The sequence below is a fragment of the Nannospalax galili genome, unplaced genomic scaffold, assembly GCF_000622305.1.
Source record: "Nannospalax galili isolate Female #2095 unplaced genomic scaffold, S.galili_v1.0 scaffold342, whole genome shotgun sequence".
Classification (NCBI taxonomy): domain Eukaryota; kingdom Metazoa; phylum Chordata; class Mammalia; order Rodentia; family Spalacidae; genus Nannospalax; species Nannospalax galili.
In genome coordinates, this window is record NW_008349359.1 from 1,419,971 (window position 1) to 1,440,339 (window position 20,369).

The 20,369-nt window shown below is 39.7% G+C and overlaps 1 protein-coding gene across 11 annotated transcripts in view; it reads left to right on the plus strand.

Annotated features, from left to right (window-relative positions):
- Positions 1–20,369, plus strand: part of Mga (MAX dimerization protein MGA) — a 116,142-nt gene that overhangs the window by 54,835 nt on the left and 40,938 nt on the right. For 7 of the 11 annotated variants that reach the window (XM_029570273.1, XM_029570270.1, XM_029570280.1 and 4 more), the window contains exons 3-8: positions 7,053–8,001; positions 10,609–10,687; positions 10,781–10,879; positions 14,144–14,275; positions 14,504–14,608; positions 17,720–18,381. In XM_029570273.1, coding sequence (XP_029426133.1) covers positions 7,053–8,001; positions 10,609–10,687; positions 10,781–10,879; positions 14,144–14,275; positions 14,504–14,608; positions 17,720–18,381 — 2,026 coding nt within the window. The remainder of the gene's footprint in view (positions 1–7,052; positions 8,002–10,608; positions 10,688–10,780; positions 10,880–14,143; positions 14,276–14,503; positions 14,609–17,719; positions 18,382–20,369) is intronic. The other 4 variants (XM_029570275.1, XM_029570279.1, XM_029570276.1 and 1 more) reach the window with 3 other exon arrangements.

Genomic DNA, 20,369 nt, shown 5'->3' on the forward strand with positions numbered 1-20,369 from the left:
CCCGGCAATCCCTTGAACTCTTAAAGAAATATACTGATGACTTTACTCTTTGGTTATACTTTCCTTTTGGGTATTTAAGACCATACAGTTGGCCCAAATAAATCAATTTATTTTTACACTTAAGGTCATTTGAGGATCTGTTCCTCAGGGGTCACATGAGCTTGGGAGGAACTTCTGGCTCATTTCTTTTACCAGTTCCATCTATGTGAAGATAAGTCAAAGGTCCTGCTTGACCATGTGTGGCTTCACTTGGAAGCATGAATGAGATGTTTCCTCTGAGTTGACCCTTCTCTTTGTAGACTGGACACTGCTTCAAGTCCATCTCATGGGGTCTCCATGGCCTCCCTGAACAAGAGGAGAGGTGACTGAGTCACCAGTTACAGGACATTTTGAGAGATGTTTCATAGTCCACTGGAACTTAGTCGGCCTTGGAGGGCAAGGGGCAAAAACTGTCCTTTAAGTCCCTCTGACCATATTAGTATAGGCTTCAAAGTATGGCTGTTAAACATCCAATAAGGTTAGATCCACCAGTCTGCTACTTTTAATTATCGTGTGTGTAAGGCTTTTTCTAAAATTAGTCACTATTGGCCCCAAACTAGTTTGATGTATTTATTGCTTTCTATTTTTTTTCCTTGATTTTAATTTTTATTTACTTGAGTGTATGTGTGTGAACATGTGTACCACATTGTATGAAGGTGCTCTCAGAGGCCAGTAGAGGGTTGGATCTCCTGGAGCTGGAGTTACAAGTGATTGTGAGCTTCGTAATGTGATAGAAACAGAGCTTGGTGCCTCTGGAAGAGCAGCAAGCTCTGTTGGCCTGTTGATCCATCTCTCCAGCCCTCTCATAAACTTATTTTTTTATATTAATTGAGATGTCATGTGTTTTCCCCCTATTTTGTTAGTGATGAATTTTATTGATCTTGGAGTTGATCTTGGGGATGGCTGTTACACCAGCTTTCTGTTCTTGGACTAAACCTTGTCATGACATCCTTTTTAATATTGCTGGAATGAATTTGCAGAAAATCTGCACCCAAATTCATGGAGTGATAATTATTTTTCATTTTATTTCTTTTATAATATATCTTATTCTTATTTTAGTGTATTGTATGCATGTGTTTGTAAGTGCACCCATGTCATGCAGTATCTGTGGAGTTCAGAAAAAGGTGTTGGATTCCCCTGGAACTGGAGTTATGAACAGTTAGCCATCATGTAGGTGGTGGGAATCAAACCCGCATCCCTTTGCAAGAGCAGCCAGTGCTCTTAATCACTGAACCATCTCTCCAGCCCTCCTTTTGTTTCTGATATGTTGATGTTAGGGTTGTAATTTCCTCAGAAACAAGTTCAAAGTGTTCCATTCTTTATTTTCCAAGTTTGTGTAAGATTGATAATTTTCATTATGTGTCTAAAAGAACTTATTAATGAACCTATAGAGATTTAAAAGATATATTTTATTATTTTTTATTTTGTGTGTATGAGTGTATTGCCTGCCTGTAGGTAGGTGTACACATGTTGTGCAGTCCCTGAGGAGGTCAGAAGAGGGTGTCAGATCCCCTGGAACTGGAGTTAAGGATGGTTGTTAGCCACCATGTGGGTGCTGGGAATTGAACCTGGGTCCTCTGCAAGAGCGGTAAGTCCTCTTAAACTGCTGAGCCATCTCTCCAGTTCAATGATTTGATATAGTTTTAAACAGAAGGAAAAAGGGAAAAATTTCAGATAACAAAATCCTTTCCTCCAGAACCAATTTTTTTTTTTTAATCACTTTTTCTAGACAAATGTATTCAATGACTAGTCATGTCTCCTTTCAGTGGCACTAATGGTCAATTAAATAAAAAGGAAAACCTCCAGCTGTGAAGGTCCACATCTTTAATCCTAGCACTTGGGAAGCAGGGGCAGGTAGAGCTCTGTGAGATCGAAGCCAACATAGTCTACATAGTATAGTGAGTTCCAGGCCATCTGGGGCTATAGGGAGACCATGTCTGAAAAAGGACACCCCCCCACACCCCACTCCCCCACGCATGCGCAAAGAAAGCCTAACTTTCACAGTCAACTGACTCAAAGTTATAACACATGTAGGATTCCTGGCATATAGTCTAAATGATCTCTTGAGAAAGTTTTATGTGTAAGTCTGATGTTGGGTAAAATAAAGGTGTCTGCTAAGTTCATGTGATCTGTGGTATTGTTAACTCTGACATTTGAAGTGTTTTGTTTGGATGATGTATTTACTGATGAGAATACAGTATTGAAGTTACCCTCATTATATCTGGGTTTATTTGTTCCTTTATGCTTAGCAGTGTTGATTTTTATGAAATTTGCTACACAAATATTTATTGCATATGTATTTACAATCGCTACATCTTTAAAAATTATTTTATGTGTAAAAGATGTTTATACTTATTTATTTTAATATTTTATTTGTTATTTTTATGAATGTATTACCTGCTTGTATGTAAATGCACCTGTGTCATACAATGCCCATGGAGACCAGAAGAGGGCGTCATATTCCCTGGAACTGGAGCTAATGGATGCCTGCCATGTGGGTGCTGGGAATAGAACCCAGGTCTTCTGCAAGAGTGGCCAATGCTCTTAACCTGAGCTATCTCTATAGTCCCTGTTGTTACATCTTGATGTTCCTTTTCCTTTTCCTATTTTGAGACAGGTCTCACTCTGCAGCCCAGGCTAGCATGTAGCTTACTACATATAAACCTAGACTGGCTTGGAACACTTTGGGCAGTCCTCCTTCCTTAGCATCCCAAGTGCTGTGATTATGAGCTTGAGCCATTGCACCTGGCTCTTTTTTTTTTTTTTTTTTTTTTGCTTTAAAGTATTTATGTTCTTTATGTGTATAACTGTATTGCCTACATGTATGTAAGTGCACCTGTGTCATGCAGTGCCCACAGAAGTCAGAAGAGGGCATTGGATCCCCTGGAATAGGCGTTACAGATGGTTATTAGCTGCCATGCTGGGAATCAAACCCAGGTCCTCTGCAAGGGCAGTCAGTGCTCTTAACTGCTGAACCATCTCTCCAGCCTCGTTCTTTAACTTTAAAAAATCAATTTAAGAGGAGTGGCCCAGTGAGATGGAGGTACTTGTTATCAAGCCTGACAATTTGAGGTTGATCCCCAGGAACCCACATGGAGGAAGAAGACTGACTCCTACACTCCTCCTACAAGTTGTCCTCTGACTCTCTCTCTCTCTCTCTCTCTCTCTCATACACAAATGTAATTTAATTTTTTAAAAAGTTTAATATGTTCACATAAAATTAAAGGCACATGCCTTTAATCCCAGCACTCAGGAAGCAGGTGAATCTTGGTGAGTTCAAGGGTAGCCTGGTCTACATAGTGAGTTCCAGGCCAACTGGGGCTACAGGGAGACCCTGTCTCAGAAAGAACAACAACAACAACAATCTGCCCATTTAAAGTGTAGCTGGAAAATGTAGCTCAGTGGGTAAAGTACTTGCCCAGCAAGCACAGAGCCTTGGATTCCATCTCCAGCACTGTGTAAAATCAGGCAAGATGATGAATGCTTATAATCAGTTCATCACTAGAGATATGGAGGCAGGAGGATCAGAAATTTAAGGTCTTCTTTAGCTACATAGTGAGAGGCCAACTTGAGCTGAGATCCTGTCTCAAAGAAACCTAAAGAAAACTCAAGCCCCAAAGTGTATATTGTTGAATCAATTTTTTTAGTATGTTTACAGTTGTGGTTCTGTTCCCTCAGCTTTAGAACATTTTTTATTCCCCACAGAATAATTTTGCCCTCTCCTTTCCCCTTTATATACTTTATGATGGATAAAGTCAATTGTTGACTTACAGTCTCTAGAGAGTCTAGAGAGTTTGTTCTTGTAGTTCTACCAGAGTTCCTTATTCCCCCTCAACCCAGTACTTTTAAGTGTTTTACTTCTGATATTTAATTTTCAGTAGCCCGACTTTGATTAGTATGACTTAAAACTTATTCCCTCCTCCATTGATATTCGTTGAGTTTCCTGGATATTTGGGATAACATCTTTTACTTCCAGAAAATTTTTGCTCATTTTCACTCCAGCTGCTTCTCTATTTTGTCATTTTGGAAGTGCAATTAATGTTCGGTCAGTTGGTATCCTATAAATCATGGATACTTTTTTTCTTTATCCTTTGGTCTAGGTGATTTACTACTTTAATTTCAGCTAACTTTCCACTGTGATAGGGATGTTAAAGCCTTTTCTTTCTGTCAAGAGCTTGGAACCTAAGCTCAGGGAAGATGCAAATTCTTTCTGTTTTCAGGTCATCCTCCCTATTCTTGTGGTTTTATTGATAGAAGTGTTCTGGGAAATAACTGTATGACAGTAGCCACTAACTTTCTGTTTGGGGTCTTCCAGATTCTAGTATACCCTTGCTGAGGCATTTAAAAATGTGGTTGAGGACTGGTGAGATGGTTCAGCAGGTAAAAGCGCTTGGGTACAAGTCTGACACCCTGAATTAGATCCAGAATCTCAGAAAATGGCATGAGAGAACTGTTACCCCTGAAAGTTGTCCTCATGTTTTCACACCCGAGTTTGCACTCCCACACTTGCACACAAAAATTAATAATATGAAAAGTGCATAGATCAAAAGTTCGGGCTAGAAGGTGGAGATGGAGGTGGAAGGTGAGAGGAAAGCTTAAATTCTTAGAGCTCATGGGCTAGTCAGCATAGCCAATTGCTGAGCTCCAGGTTTAGTGAAAGATTCTTATATAAAACATAAGGTGGAAAACTGGTGAGATGATTTAGTGGGCAAAGATTCTTGCTACTGAGTCTGAGGATTTGAGTTTGGCCCTGGAACCCAGATGGTGGAAGGAGAGAACCAATTTTCAGAAGTTATTCTCTGACCACTACCCAAGTGCTGTGTTATGTATGCCTGTGCTCATTTGTGTGTGTGTGTGTGTGTGTATGTGTGTGTGTGTGTGTGTGTGTGTGTGTGTGCATGGGCACATGTACACATAAATGTATATATAAATAATAAAAAGGGGGAAGAGTGATAGAGGAACACACTGGGCATTGACTTGTGGTGTCCATATGCATAGACCTGCACCTACACACACAATTTGTTTGGTTTCTCTGTGTTTTAGCAAATATTCTTTGCCTATAGCTGCTTGTTTTTTCTCTCCTCAGTATATTTTATTAAGGCAGTGTAAATGATGTGGTTGACAGCAGGAGCAATCTGGTCATCTAGAGAGTGCTGGTCCTTCTTTAAACTCTGGTTCAATGATACTTTTCTCTAGAAATTTGTAGTAGTTTTAAAGAAAGATAATTTATTTGATTTTTTTTTTTTTTTAATTCATGTGGCAGAAGTAATGGTGTTCTGTTATCTACATTTTAACCAGAAGTAGAAGTTATTCGTTGAAGGATTTTTGAGCAAGTTTTGCAGGAGCAAGTAACTACATGTTCATGTAATGGTGACTTGTGCATAGTTGAGATATTTGAGTTTTATTGACACATTAAGTTAGTAAGTTGTGAAAAAATTAATGCTTTGTTAGTGATATATTGGAGTTGGAATTCTATTAAACTGAGATGCAAAAGTGAATTTGTGTGATTATAGCACATGAAATTTACCATAGATTATTGTTTAAGGTACAAATGAAAGCGCTGAGGATAGATGATGATATACTTTGAAAAATGTCTGAGGCAATGTATGCTTTTCTCTTTAGTTTCAGAAGTCAGGTTGGCAGACCTGGTGGTAGGTACCTTTATCCACTGAGCCATCTTGTAGGCATACCTGACCTTGAACTTCTTGCTGTCCTTGTCTCAGCCTCTTAAGTTCTTCCATACATGCATGTTCCCTCAATACCTGGTTCATGTAATGCTGAAGATTGAACCCAGGGTCTTGTACATGGTAGACAAGTACTCTACTAACTGATTATCATACCCAATTGTATATACCCTATCATTTTATTTTAGAAGCGTTTGTGGCAAATTCTTTATATTGAAAGCATGCTTTTTGGTGGTGGTGGTGTTGCGGGTTGCTGGAAATTAAACCTTGAAGCTAAGCAAGCAATCTTAGCACTGAGGCACGCCTCTCTGTTCCTTGAAAGTGAGTTTTTTTAAAATTATTATTATTTTTTTGAGACAGGGTCTCTGTGTAGCTCCAACTGGCCTGGAACTGGCAATGTAGACCAAGCTAGCCTCAAACTCAACAGAGATTCACTTTCCTCTGCCTCCTAAATGTTGGGATTAAAGGCGTGTGCCAACACATCTTGCAAAAGTGAGTTTTTAAATTTTAAAGTTGCAAAATCTTCTGGCATTAACGTGAGTATATTAAAAACCACTGTACTTTAATATGATGGTTAAAGTGTTAAGTTTTATGTTACATGAATTTTACTTGAAATACTGAAGTGAGCTAGAAGTTTGAAAGCAATCTCTTACTTAGTTTACTGCAATTCCTAGATATAATAAAGTTTTTTTTTTTTCCCCCGGGGGGTCTTTTTTGAGACAGGGTCTCCCTGTAGCCCCAGTTGACCTGGAACTCATTGTGTAGTCCAGTCCAGGCTGGCCTTGAACTCACAGAGCTCCTCCTGTCTCTCCCTCCCGAGTGCTGGAACTAAAGGCATGTGTCATCATGCCTGGTTATAGATAAGTTTTTAAAAATTAATTTATTTTTGCCTTATTGACAGTGATGGTACATGGAGTTTTAAGAGTTTGATTTGGGGTAGGTCCTAGCTAACTTTTGAAAATTGAGTTAAGCAATACCTAAAGGCAAACATTTTATTATATATTTTGCTTTTTTATTTAAGGATAAGAGAAAACTATTCTTTTCTTCCTCGTGTTTTATTTATATAATTTTTTGAAACATGGTCAGTTTATGCAGTGATGGGGGCTTGAACTAGCACTCCTGGGCTCTAAGCAAGTACTACACTGCTCTGAAACACACATCCCTAGCTCTGAAACCTTGCTTCTGAGAAAGTTGTTAATTTATAGGGAGTTTTTAAGGAATGGATCATGAAATCTGAAACATTAATTGGTCTTAGGAAATCTGTTTTTCTCTCCTTGAGTCTTTTTTATGGAATGTTCATTATTTTTTATCCCTCCTCTGTCTCTCTAGTCTTATTGCCAACAATTTTGATGATGATTCCCATATTGCCTCGCCATTAGACCCAAATGGAAACTTCAATGTTGTCATTAAAGAGGAACCTCTAGATGATTATGACTATGAACTTGGTGAATACCCAGAAGGGGTCACTGTGAAACAGGAAGAGACCGATGAAGAAACCGATGTATATTCGAACAGTGATGATGATCCTATATTAGAGAAACAATTAAAGAGGCACAATAAAGTAGATAACCTGGAAGCTGACCATCTGTCTTGTAAATGGCTACCAAGTAGTCCTTCAGGTGTTGCTAAAGCTAAAATGTTTAAATTAGATGCAGGAAAGATGCCAGTAGTTTACCTGGAGCCCTGTGCTGTCACCAAAAACACTGTGAAAATTTCTGAATTGCCTGATAACATGCTTTCCACATCTCGCAAAGATAAATCTGTGTTTGCAGAATTAGAGTATTTGCCTACGTACATTGAAAATTCCAGTGGGAATGGCTTCTGCTTAAGCAAGGATTCAGATAATGGTCCTAGAAAACATTCATCAGATCTCAGAATGGTGCAAAAATATACATTACTTAAAGACTCTCAGTGGAAATATCCTGATATATTTGACAACATCAGCACAGAAAGAATACCTGACAGTTCAAAGGGATCAGCTGGAGACTCATCTTCAGGAAAAGAGGACTCGGGCAGAAAGCGAACAGCTATGCTTAAGACTGCTACATCCCCAAAGGCTCCTGTGACTGCTAATCAGAATGCCTCTCCAAATACCCCTGGAAAAAGAGGAAGGCCTCGAAAGTTGAAGCTCTCTAAGGCAGGGCGACCACCTAAAAACACAGGCAAGTCTTTAACTGCTGCAAAGAATACTCCTATAGTTCCTGGAAATTCCTTTCCTGATGTGAAGCCTGATCTGGAAGATGTGGATGGTGTTCTCTTTGTTTCCTTTGAATCGAAGGTAAGATGGCAATTTTCAGCATTCTTTGTGAGATCAGTTAGTCATTCTTAAATTACATATTGATTTATAAGTTAGATCTAGTTTTGTTAATGTGTCCATTTGTGAGTGTGCTAGAGGAAAGGGAGTGTCTCTAATGTTTGGTGGCTTTAACATGCATCACCACTTAAGATACTTGATTTGAAATAGACTTTAAAAATTACTCCTGCTTAGATTCATCAGTTCATGATTTGTGCAGTATATTTTATTTTATTTTTTTGAAAGACAGTGTGTCACTATATAGCTCTGGCTGACCTAGAATTCTATGTAGACCAGGCTGGCCTTGAGCTCACAGAGATCCTCCTGCCTCTACCTCTGCTTCTGCCTCCTGAGTGCTGGAATTAAAGGCATACCAGACTCTGTTTTTTGTTTCTTGTTTTATTTTGGAGGCTGGAGAGACGGCTCAGTGGTTAAAAGCACATACTGCTCTTGCAGAGGACCCAAAGTGCAATTCCAGCACCCACATCAGGTGACTCACAGTTGCCTGTAACTTCAGCTCCAGGGGGAACCAATGCCTCTGGGTTCTACAGGCACTTACACATACCTGTGTACCCACATGCATACCTTAAGAAATTAAAAAAAAAATTTTTATTTGGACCTGGAGAGATGGCTCAGAAGTTAAAGCCCTGGCTGCTCTTGCAGAGAACCCAGGTGGGGTTTCCAACATGCACATGGCTGCTAACAGCCATTCGTAACTTCAGTTTCAGGGGATGTTGCCTGCATGTGTGTAAGTGTACCCATGTCATGCAATGCCCGGGTGGGGTGGGATGGGGTGGGGTGGTGGTGGTAAGGAGAGGGCATCAGATCCCCTGACTTCTTTTGTTTTAAGCATTGGGTCTTACTGGAGTTTTCATCACTGCAGCCTTGAAGAAAGCATAAAAATACATGAAAAGTTTTTTTTGAGATACTGCCTCTGTCTTATCACTGATTAGTAGTAATAGTAGAGTATAGGAAAACGATATACTAGAAGTCTTAATGACTGCTGTCTTACTCATGATATGTTCTTGGTTTGGACTGCTCTGACTCTCCATTCGGGTTATTTTTCTTGTAGTATTTTATAGAGGCCTAGTATTTTTCTAAATTGACTATTGGTGTTGGATGTTTCTATCTAACCTATTCTTCTTCCTTTATTACCAAGTAAACTTTATATAGGCTTTGAGAAATCAGCATGCAAATTGGTAATAGTTTGATGTTAGTTGGAGTATGATACTATCCAGGTGTTTTTGCTTTTTTGTGTTGTTATTTTGAGATATTCTCAAAATATTCTCTGGCCTTGAACTCTCAGTCCTCCCATCTCAGTTTCCCAAGTGCTTTTGTACAGATGTGAATCACCATGCTTGGCCTTTGTTTTGCTTTTTTTCCTTCTGATTTTTTTTTTTTTCTTGTTTTCCTTTTGTGTTTTTGTAGGGGAAATGAGGGAAAGCAATACTGGAGATCAAACTAAGGGTCTTATATATGCTAGGCAAGTGCTCTCCCTCTGGGCTACATTCCCAGCTCCTGATGATTAAAGTAATTTAATGCTAATATAGAACATTTAGAAAATAACAAAGAGTATGCATTGCTAGATGTGGTGCTGCGTGCTTATAATCCCACCACTTGGGAGGTAGAGGCAACATCATCAGGACGTGAAGGCCAGTCTCAGCTACTTAATGAGTTTGAGGCCAGCCTGGGCTACATAAAACCCTGTCTCGAAAAACAAATATCCTGGGGCTGGAGAGATGGCTCAGTAGTTAAGAGAACTGTCTGTAACTCCAGTTCTAGGGGATCTGACATCCTTATCTAGGCTTCTCTGGGTATAATATGCATGTGGTCTACTTATATCTAGGCAAACACATCCACACATAAAAAAAGAAAAATAAATAATAAACAAAACCAAACAAATGTCCTTCAAAAGTATGAGAAAAATTCCTCCTGTTCTGTGAATTTGGAATTATCACTATAATGTGGTATTTCAAAGTCTTAAAAAAAAAAAAGATTTTATTTTCGTGTATGTCTTTGTAGAGGCCAAAGGCATTGGATCCTCCAAGAGTGAGGTACAGGTCTTTTGTGACCCACATGGTTCCTAGGAGTTGAACTTGGGTCCTCTGGAAGAACAGCAAGTGCTCTTAACCACTGTGCCATCTCTCTAACCCTTTTTTATTTTTAAATTAAAAAATTTTGGATGTGTGTGTGGGTTTGTGGGTCTGTGCATGTATGTGGATGTCATTGTGTATGCCTGTGTGGGTGTGTGCAAAGGCCAGAAGACAACATTATGTACTCTTTTTTTGAGACATGGTTTTTCACTGAACCTAGGGCTCATTGAATGGCTAGACTGGCTGACAAATGAGTACCAGGGATCCTTCTGTCTCACCTTCAGCCCCCACTGGGGATTACAGACATATGCCATCATGCCCAGCTTTTACATGGGTGCTAAGGATCCAAACTCAGGTCTCATGACTGCTTGGCAAGCATTATCTCTACTGAGACATCTCTCCAGCCTCTGGTCTTTACTTTTCCTTTTTAAATTAAAATTTCCTTTTAAAAATTTAAAAGCAATATGAACTAGATCTTGTTTTTATTTTTAATATATAGGAAGCTCTAGATATTCATGCAGTTGATGGGACAACAGAAGAACCCTCTAGTCTTGAGACTGCAGCTACAAGTGACCCAGGTATATATATGTTGTTTTTGTTGTAGTAGAGAAATGGGGAACGTTAATTTTTTCCTCTATTAAAAACAGTATTTTATTTTATTGTTTTGTAAGTAGGTTGCAGAGCAAAAATTTCCCAGTTGGAGAAGGAATTAGTTGAAGATTTGAAGTCTTTGCGACATAAGCAGGTGATACATCCTGGTCTTCAAGAAGGTAATAGTTATTTTTCTTTTGTTTTTTTATTTTGTTCTTCCTTGTTTTCCTCTCTACCTTGCTTCTTTTGCTCATTTCTCCCCTCTTCTTTTCTCTTTCCATCCCTGATTTCTTTTTAGTACTTCTCAAATTGCATTTTTCTTTTCTCTGCTTCTAAAGTTCTTTTCAACTTAAAAATGTGCCTGGGTCTTTATCCTAATGCTTAATAATTGGAAAAAATATATCACAATAAGAAAGCAATATTTTCTCTTCATTCTTGTAGCCAATGACCCTTCTCCCCATTTCTCATTTTTTAAAATTGCATTTATGAGTATTTCTTTAGGAGGGGAGGGTACAATTTATCCTTATTTTTAAATAACGTTTTTTGTGTATACACATATAAACATACATGTGTATATATATATATATATATATGATATATCGCACATATATACTCTTGGGGGGGTTGAAGAGATGGCTCAGTAGATAAAGTGATTGCTGTATAGCATGAAGATCTGAGTTTGATCCCCAGTACCCATGTAAAAAAAATGTGAATACCGCCGGGCGTGGTGTGGTGGTGCACGCCTTTAATCCCAGCACTTGGGAGGCAGAGGTAGGCGGATCTTTGTGAGTTCGAGGCCAGCCTGGTCTACATAATGAGTTCCAGGACAGCTGGGGCTACAGGGAGACCCTGTCTCAAAAAGACAAAAAAAAAAAAAAAAAAAAAGTGCACCTCTAATCTCACTGCTTGGAAAGAGAGATAAGAGAATCTGTGGGTCTTGCTAGTCAGTCAGTTTAGCCAAATTGTTGAGCTCCAGGTTCAGTGAAGTTTGTCTCAGAAAATAAGATGAAGAGTGATTGAGGAAGACACCCCACTTGTACCCACTGTTGGCTTCCACATGCTTAGATGTGCATGCGCACACACATACACACACAAGTACGTACACACAAATGAATATTTTTTTCTCATATGGCTGCAAGTGTTTAAAATTTGGTGTACTGTTGGGAATTTAATTTAAACATCTAGGGCTGCATGTTTGTAAATGCACGCATGTTGTTCAATGCCCACAGTGGTCAGAAGAGAGCTTAGGGTCCTGTGGAACTGGAGTTAACAGTTGTTAGCCATCATGTGGGTGCTGGGAACTGAAACTCAGGTGCTCTGCAAGAGCAGCTAATGCTTTTTTTTTTTTATAAATATTTTATTTATTATTTTTATTTTACATGTATGTGTGTACTGCCTGTATGTAGGTAACTGCTCCCGTGTCGTGCAATGCCCGCAGAGGCCGGATCCCCTGGAACTGGAGTTATGGACAGTTGTTAGCTGCCATGTTGGTGCTGGGATTCGAACCTGGGTCTTCTGCAAGAACAGCCAGTGTTCTTAACTGCTGAGCCATCTCTCCAGCCCCAAGCAGCTAATGCTTTTAACTACCGTGCCATCTCTCTCAGTCCCCAAACTTAAAAAAAAATTGTGTTACACGCATGTGTGCATGTTCATTTATGTGCAGAGGTACACATGCACATTTGCTCGGCTGTGTGGAGGCCTGAGGTTGGCATCTGGTGTCTTCCTCTGTCACTTGCCACCTTATATTTTAAGATAGGGTCTCTCATTGAACCTGGAACTTACTGGTTCAGCAAGACTGGCTGGTCCAGGGATTCTTTTATTTCTGTCCCCTGAGTTCTGGGATAGAGGTATACATTCATGCACCATGCATTTTATATTAGTGCTGGGGATCCAAACCCGAAAACAGGCTCCCATGCTTGCATAGAAAGCACTTTATGGGCTACTATTGCCCTAGCCCCTTTGTGAGCTCTTGATTGGAAACCTGTGTTTATTTTTGTTTTGTTTTTATTTTTGTGGCCTCACCTGGCCTGGAACTTGCTATGATTTGCCTGCCTCTGCCTCCAGAGTGCTGGGATTAAAGGCGTGTACCACCACGCCCAGCTTAAGTTGGGTTTTTTTGTTTTGTTTTTATTTTTATGTGTATACATGTATTACCTGCATGTAGGTAAGTGCACCCGTGTTGTGCAATGCCCTTGGAGGTCAGAAGAGGCTGTCGGATCCCTGCCATGTGGGTGTGGGATTCGAACTGGGGTCTTCTGCAAGAACAGCCAGTGTTCTTAACTGCTGAGCCATCTCTTCAGCCCCAAGTTGGTTTTTTTTTTTAAAAAGTAGTTTACTTATTGTTTTTATTTTATGTGTAAGTGTATTGCTTGCATGCATGAAGAAGGCATCAGATCCCTGGAACTGGAGTTACGGATCATTGTTAGCCACCATATAGGTGCTGGGAACCAACTCAGGTCCTCTGGAAGAGCATCCAGTACTCTTAACTGCTGAGCTATCTCTCCAGCCCCTGTGGCAAGTTTTGTTTTGTTTTTAAATTAGAGGCTTGAAAGTCTCAGACTTCAGAAGATTAAAAAATAAAAGATCTGAGGCTGGAGAGATGGCTCAGTGGTTAAAAGCACTGGCTACTCTTGCAGAGGACCTGGGTTCGATTATTAATACCCACATGGCAGCTAACAACAGTCCTTAACTCCAGTTCCAGGGGATCTGACACCCTCTTCTGACTTTCACGGGCATTGAATGACATGGGTGAACTTACATAGATACAGGCAGTCCATTCATATACACATGATAAAAATAATAAAATACTAAAATAAAAGATCTAAATTATATTATACTTCATTTGTTATTTTTAAATTTATTTTTGCTTAAAAAATTACAAATTTGGCAACCTATAACAAATACATTTATATTTTATATTTTCTGTGTATCTGAAGTCTGAGCATGGCTTAACTGTGTCCTTTGCTTAGGGTTTCACAAGGCTGCAATTAAGACATTGGTGAGGTGATGGTGAGGCATGTTTTCTCATTGGCTGGCGAGGATTCTGCTTCCATTCTCCCTGAGCTTGTTGACAGAACTTATTCCCATGCAGCTCTTACATTATCACATGTATATAATTATGTATATTCCCATGCCCTGAACCACATTTCATTGGTTATAAGCAAATCATAGACCTTGCCCAACTTGGGTGGATGGGAGGGCTTGTACAATATGTAATACCTGAAGGTGAGAATTTAAAGCGAAGCTGCCACTATTTAATCATTTTTGCTCTACCATTTCCTTTATGACTCTTTGAGCCAAAGGTTTTGGGTTTTTTTTTGTTGTTGTTCTTTTTGATTGTTGTTTTGGTGGGGGGCTTTTTGTTTGTTTGTTTTTAAGTTAGAAGGAAAGGGAGATAATATGGGCTGTGGTCCTTTTTTTTTTTTTTTTTTTTTTTTTTGTAGTGGGCTTAAAACTGAATTCAGTGGATCCAACAATGAGCATTGATCTTAAGTACTTGGGAGTACAACTACCTTTGGCTCCAGCCACTAGCTTTCCCTTTTGGAACCTTACAGGAACCAACCCTGCCTCTCCTGGTGAGTGTGTAGCATTTGTAAAGTTGAACACAATTTTTCATATTTAAAGTTACAATTCTTTGTGGTATAAATTAAAAAGAACTAAACCTTTATTGGAGTCATTTAGGATGTTTTAGAGTAAATCTTTCATGTCTTGACATAATACTAATGCATATAATGTACTTACAGTAATTTGATGTATGTTATTGGCTTGCTAGAATTTTGGTCATCTCTCTTTTTCTTTTATAGATGCTGGGTTTCCTTTTGTTTCTAGGACGGGAAAAACCAATGACTTCACCAAGATCAAGGGATGGAGAGGAAAATTTCACAGTGCTTCTGCATCTAGGAATGAAGGTAATTAGCTTTTTGGTGTTTGTTTGTTTGGTGGGTTTTTGTTTTGTTTTGCTTTTGCTAGTAGTAAGGCTTGAACTTCTGCTAGTAGTAAGGCTTGGACTCATACCTACTACTTAAGAGCTCTAGTGCTGAGCTGTAGAACCAGGTGTTTTGGGGATACTGTTTCACTGCATCAGATGCTGGCTCTGAACTCCCAGTCTTTCTGCCTCAACCTCCCAAGTGTTAAAAGTAAAGGCATATTTCACCATGCATATGACGGGTAATTAGTTGGGTTTCTAAAAAATTATTTAAAAATTCCAATTTATATTTTAAATTCAACCTCCCAAGTGTTAAAATTAATGTCTCCATGGGTATGGCTGCTAATTAGTAGGGTTTTGTTTTGTTTTTGTTTTATTTTTAAATTTTACATGTGTTCTGAAACATGTAACCAAGTACTTTTTGTTAAAGGTCAGTCTCACTCAGGTATGATAGTGCATGCCCTTGATCCCAGCACTTGAAAGACATGTAGGCTTCCTCTACATAGCAAGTTCCAGGCTAGCCAGGGTTACATAGGCCTTTAAAAAAAAAAAAAAAAAAGAGGTTTCATGTAACTATTTTTCTTTACTCTTTTCATCTCTCCGTGCTTTAAATTGAATTGAAAACAATGTCTTGCTGATCTTTGTTTTTTCCCCAGCTATGCATGCCCTGGGGTTTAACTCCTAACCATGTCAAGCCTAATAATTCTTGGATTTTTCAAACCACAAATCCTTTTGTTACTCTTAGTTAGAAAAAGCATTGTTTTCAATCATTATTTCAGAACTGTGTACTTAAGAGCAGTCTAGTTGTTCTGATAGTCTCATTTGTCAGAATAAACTTTCTAACCCAAGAATTTTGTTTAGCCACTATGTGTTGTTCCTTTCTCATTGCTTTTGTTTGCTATTTACACCTTAACCAGTTTAATTATCCAAATTAGTCTTCCCTACTTTTGAATCTTTATATAGTGCTATAAACAGTGTAATAAGTTTGAATCTCTACTAAATGTATATTTTTCTTTCTTAAAAACTGATGTTAGGTCAGGCGTGGTGATATACACCTTTAATTCCATCTAGCACTTGGGAAGCAGAGACAGGATGATTATAAAAGGTCTAGCTTAGTGTGTGCTTAGTCAGTTCCGAGATATCCAAAGCTACACAGTGAGACCTGGTCTCAAAACCAAAGAAGACAAAACGAAATAACCCTTAAATGTTGCAGTCTTCTTTTTATGATTTTCCCTCTTCCTTTGCATTTTGTTTTAAAACTTGTGGGACTCTAGTCTCTTAAATAATCCCTTGGCATTCTGTTGAAGTCTAGTTTGATTTAGGCCCCCCCGCCCCTTTATGTCATCTTTTTACTTATCAGTGTTTTCTATAGTTAGGTGAAAAGTTTGATGACTTACGTATTATTAGCACTTTGCCAAAAGTAAATCAGTAAGATAATTTGATAATTTTATGATAAGGTAAAATTTAGGAAGTGGTTTTTTTGTTTGTTTGTTTTTAAGCTTTTACAATTTTATTAGAATCTTAAAGAAAAATCCTCAGGGCAGGTGAGCTGGTAATCTTGGCAACTGCCTTGAGGAGGTGAATGGTGGGAAGAAGAAAAGAAAGCCATGAAGCCATGCAGGATTAGAGCCTGCATAGAGGTCGGACACGTGGCTGACTAGCAGCCACATGGCTGGGAGAAGGAAGCTTTAGAGAAAAAGTAAAGAAATACAAGGTGCTAGGGGCAGCCCAGAGCCTTAAAAAAGGCATGTTTAGTAAGAAAGACATGAAGAAGAAAAGGAGAAATTACACTTTCAGGAAAGTGGACAGACCTACATGACTGCTGGGGTCTGAGCTATTTCCAGGCTGGAACCTCATTAACATAGCAGGTATTCCACCCATCTATTTAGCATAACTTAAGGTGAACCTGCTTTCCTAGGAGTGGGCCTGTCACCAGGTAATTGACCTGTGAGACTGGAAAAGTAGGTCCTTCAACAGACTAGGGATTTAAAAAAAAAAAATTTTATTTATTATTTTTATTTTATGTGTTTGAGTGTACTGCTTGCATGTAGGTAAGAGGCCCTCGGATCTCCTGGAACTGGAATTACAGTTGTTAGCTGCTCTGTGGGTGCTGGGATTCGAACCTGGGTCTTCTGCAAGAACAGCCAGTGTTCTTAACTGCTGAGCCATCTCTCCGTCCCCAGACTAGGGATTCTATACTCTTAACATTACCCCCCCCCGAAGAGGTAACCCTAAACTCTTTTAAGGATTAAATAAGAGCTCCCAGATACTTACTTTTAGCCAAGAAAGAAACTGGATACTTTGAGGTCTTTTTACCCTAACTGCCTAGCCAATTTCTACCTCCTATTCTTACACACCACCCTCTGAAGGGGTTATCCAAATTGCTGATTGGCTTCTTCATGCTGAACAGGGACACAGGGTGAGGCAATTGGGATGCCCTCTCAGTGGGTCTATCTAAAAGACTCCCAAATTGCATAAATGTCCAAATCAAAGTCCATTGGAATTTCTTGATGAGGGCTTCCAAAAGCATCCATCTACTAGATTCCTTCTCATTTTTCTTTTGGCTGCCAACACTGGGCTGATGATTGATGAACTCGGGATTTGTTGTCAGGCACCTTGAAAACTGTTGGAGCGGGTAGTATCAGTTCCCTCTTAATTGGCCTATGACTGTGGCTGGTCCAGAAGTTCTGCCCAGGAAGAGGGTTTTAATGATAAGTATTTGGACTAAAGAGTTGATTTTCAGCTGGGTGTGGTGGGGCATGCCTTTAATCCCAGCACTCAGGAGGCAGAGGCAGGTGGATCTCTGTGAGTTCAAGGCCAGCCTGGTCTGCATAGTGAGTTCCAGGCCAGCTGGGGCTACAGGGAGACCCTATCTCAAAAAGACCAAAAAAAAAAGAAAGAAAAGAAAAGATTTTCATGTAATTGGTATCTGAGATGTCTGTTTGCTTGGTTTGATATTTTTTCTTTCTGAGAAGGAACAGATTAGAGAAGTTTTAGTAACTTGTAGCTCAGTACTCCTAGTCTTTTAAAATTCATTCCTAGAGATTTAAAAATCTCTCCTAGATTTAAATATTGTGTTTCTTCTTATTTTTAGGTGGAAATTCAGAGGGTTCACTGAAAAACCGTTCTGCTTTCTGTAGTGATAAGCTGGATGAGTACTTAGAAAATGAAGGCAAGTTGATGGAAACAAGCATGGGTTTCTCTTCCAATGCCCCCACATCTCCTGTAGTTTATCAGCTTCCCACCAAGAGTACAAGCTATGTACGAACACTTGATAGTGTACTAAAGAAGCAATCTGCCACTTCCCCTTCTACCTCTTACTCTGTGAAGCCTCGTTCTATGTCCACTGCCTCTCGAAAAACAAAGTCTCAAAACAAACAGACAACACTCAGTGGCCGAACTAAATCATCTTATAAATCTATTTTACCATACCCAGTTTCACCAAAGCAGAAATACTCTCATGTGATTTCGGGAGATAAAATCACCAAGAATTCTTTAAGCACCATCTTAGATAGTCAGGTGAATAACTTCGTTGTGCCAACTTTAGATGAAAATGCACTTCCAAAGCAGATTAGCTTGCGGCAGGCACAGCAACAACAGCAACAACAGCAACAGGGAACTCGCCCTCCAGGCTTGTCTAAATCTCAAGTGAAGCTTATGGACCTGGAAGACTGTGCACTTTGGGAAGGAAAACCTAGGACCTATATTACTGAAGAGCGAGCAGATGTTTCTTTGACAACTTTGCTTACAGCTCAAGTAAGTATTTGTTTTCTGTAAGCATATTGGTGTTTGGCTAGAACTTAGACACTGGTGCGTTTAATAGAAGGATAAGATAGATTTTAGCATTTCAGTTACCTGGATGACAGCTAAATAGATGTCTTCAGCTAATCCTTCAAGTATAAATCTCCTGCCAGTAGAGGAAGATAGAATGTTAATGAATAAATGAGTGAATGAATGTAAAATTCTGTACTGAGCTTGCTATGTAAGCATGAGAATCTGAGTTTGGATTCCCAGTACCCATGTAAAAGCCAGGTATGATGACATATGCCTATAACTCTAGCACTAGGGGTGGAGATGGGGCGGGACACACTGATAGTGGATCTTGGGCTCCTTGGCCGGCCAACCTGGCTGAAATGGGGAGCTCCAGGTTCAGTGAGAGACCCTCTATCAAAACTCTGGCCTCCATGTGTACGTATAGGCTAGCACACCCACACAGATGAACGCATGGATACACTGCATACACACACCACAAATAAGTAAGTACAAAAAATGAAGTTTTATGGCTAGTAAGATTGCTTCGTGGGTAAAAGTACTTGCTGCATAAGCGTGACAATGTGAATTTTTTTTTTTTGGTGTGTGTGTGTGTGTGTCTTTTGAGGCAGGGTCTCCCTGTAGCCCCAGATGGCCTGGAGCTCACTATGTAGACCAGGCTGGCCTTGAACTCACAAGAGTTCTCCCTCTGCCTGGACTAAAGGCATGCGACACCACGCCTGGCTCTGACAATGTGATTTCTTTTGTTTTTAATTTTACTTACTTATTTTTTGTTTTATGTGTATGTATGTATTGCCTGCATGTAGGTATGTGCACCCGTGTTTTGCAATGCCCGTGGAGGTCAGAAGAGGCTGTCAGATCCCCGGGGACTAGAGTAATGGACAGTCGTTAGCTGCCATGTGGGTGCTGGGATTCAAACCTGGGTCTTCTGCAAGAACAACCAGTGTTCTTAACTGCTGAGCCATCTCTCCAGCCCCTGACAACGTGATTTCAATTCCCCCAGAACCAACATAAAGTTAGATGGAGAGAACCAATTACAGTTGTCCTCTGACCTCCACACATATGCCATGACATGCATACTCTCACACATCATGCCCACGCAATAATAAAATTATGTACTAAATTCTAGAGCTGAAGATCATGAGATTTGGGGATGGTGTCTTGTAATTTGTGTATGCATGCATGGGGTGCATGGAGTGGTTGGTGTATGCATGTGTATATGTGTAGGCCCAAAGTTGGTATTGGGTGTGTTCCTGAGACTCTTCCCCCTTATTTATTGGGACAGAAACTCTCATTGAAACTGGAACTTGTTTAGCCAGCCAGCTTGCCCCAAGGACACCCTGTCTCTGCCTCCCAAGTGCTGGGATAACAGGTGGCCACCTTGCCTGCTCAGTTTTTATGTGGGCTCTGGGGATCCAAACTCTGGCCTTATGTGTTTGCATGGCAGCCTTTATCCCTGAGTCATCTGCAGCTCTGTGGTCTATATTATTAAAGATTCATGCATGTCTGATTCTCTTATTATTCTAGAGGTCAGCAGGTGTTTTGTGTAAAGTGCTAAATAGTAATTATTTTGGATTTTGCAGACCATTTATGCTTTTGGAGTTATTCACTCTGTTGTTTTACTAGAGGCAATATGTTAATGAGTGAGCCTGCCTGTGCTCTAGTGAAATTTTGTGAAACATTGTTTGACCCATAAGCCTTAGATTTGTCAATCCCTGCAGAAATATATTATGTGTGGTTTCTGTTGAATAATCTGTCCTTGATATTTTTGCTCATAATTAATAAGAATATTCTTTGTTAATATGTGCTATGCATTAAAATAGTAGCTTGGGCTGGGTGTGGTGGTGCATGCCTTTAATCCCAGCACTTGGGAGGCAGAGGCAGGCAGATCTCTGTGAGTTCAAGGCCAGCCTGGTCTACATAGTGAGTTCCAGGACAGCTGGGGCTACAGGGAGATCCTGTCTCAAAAAGAC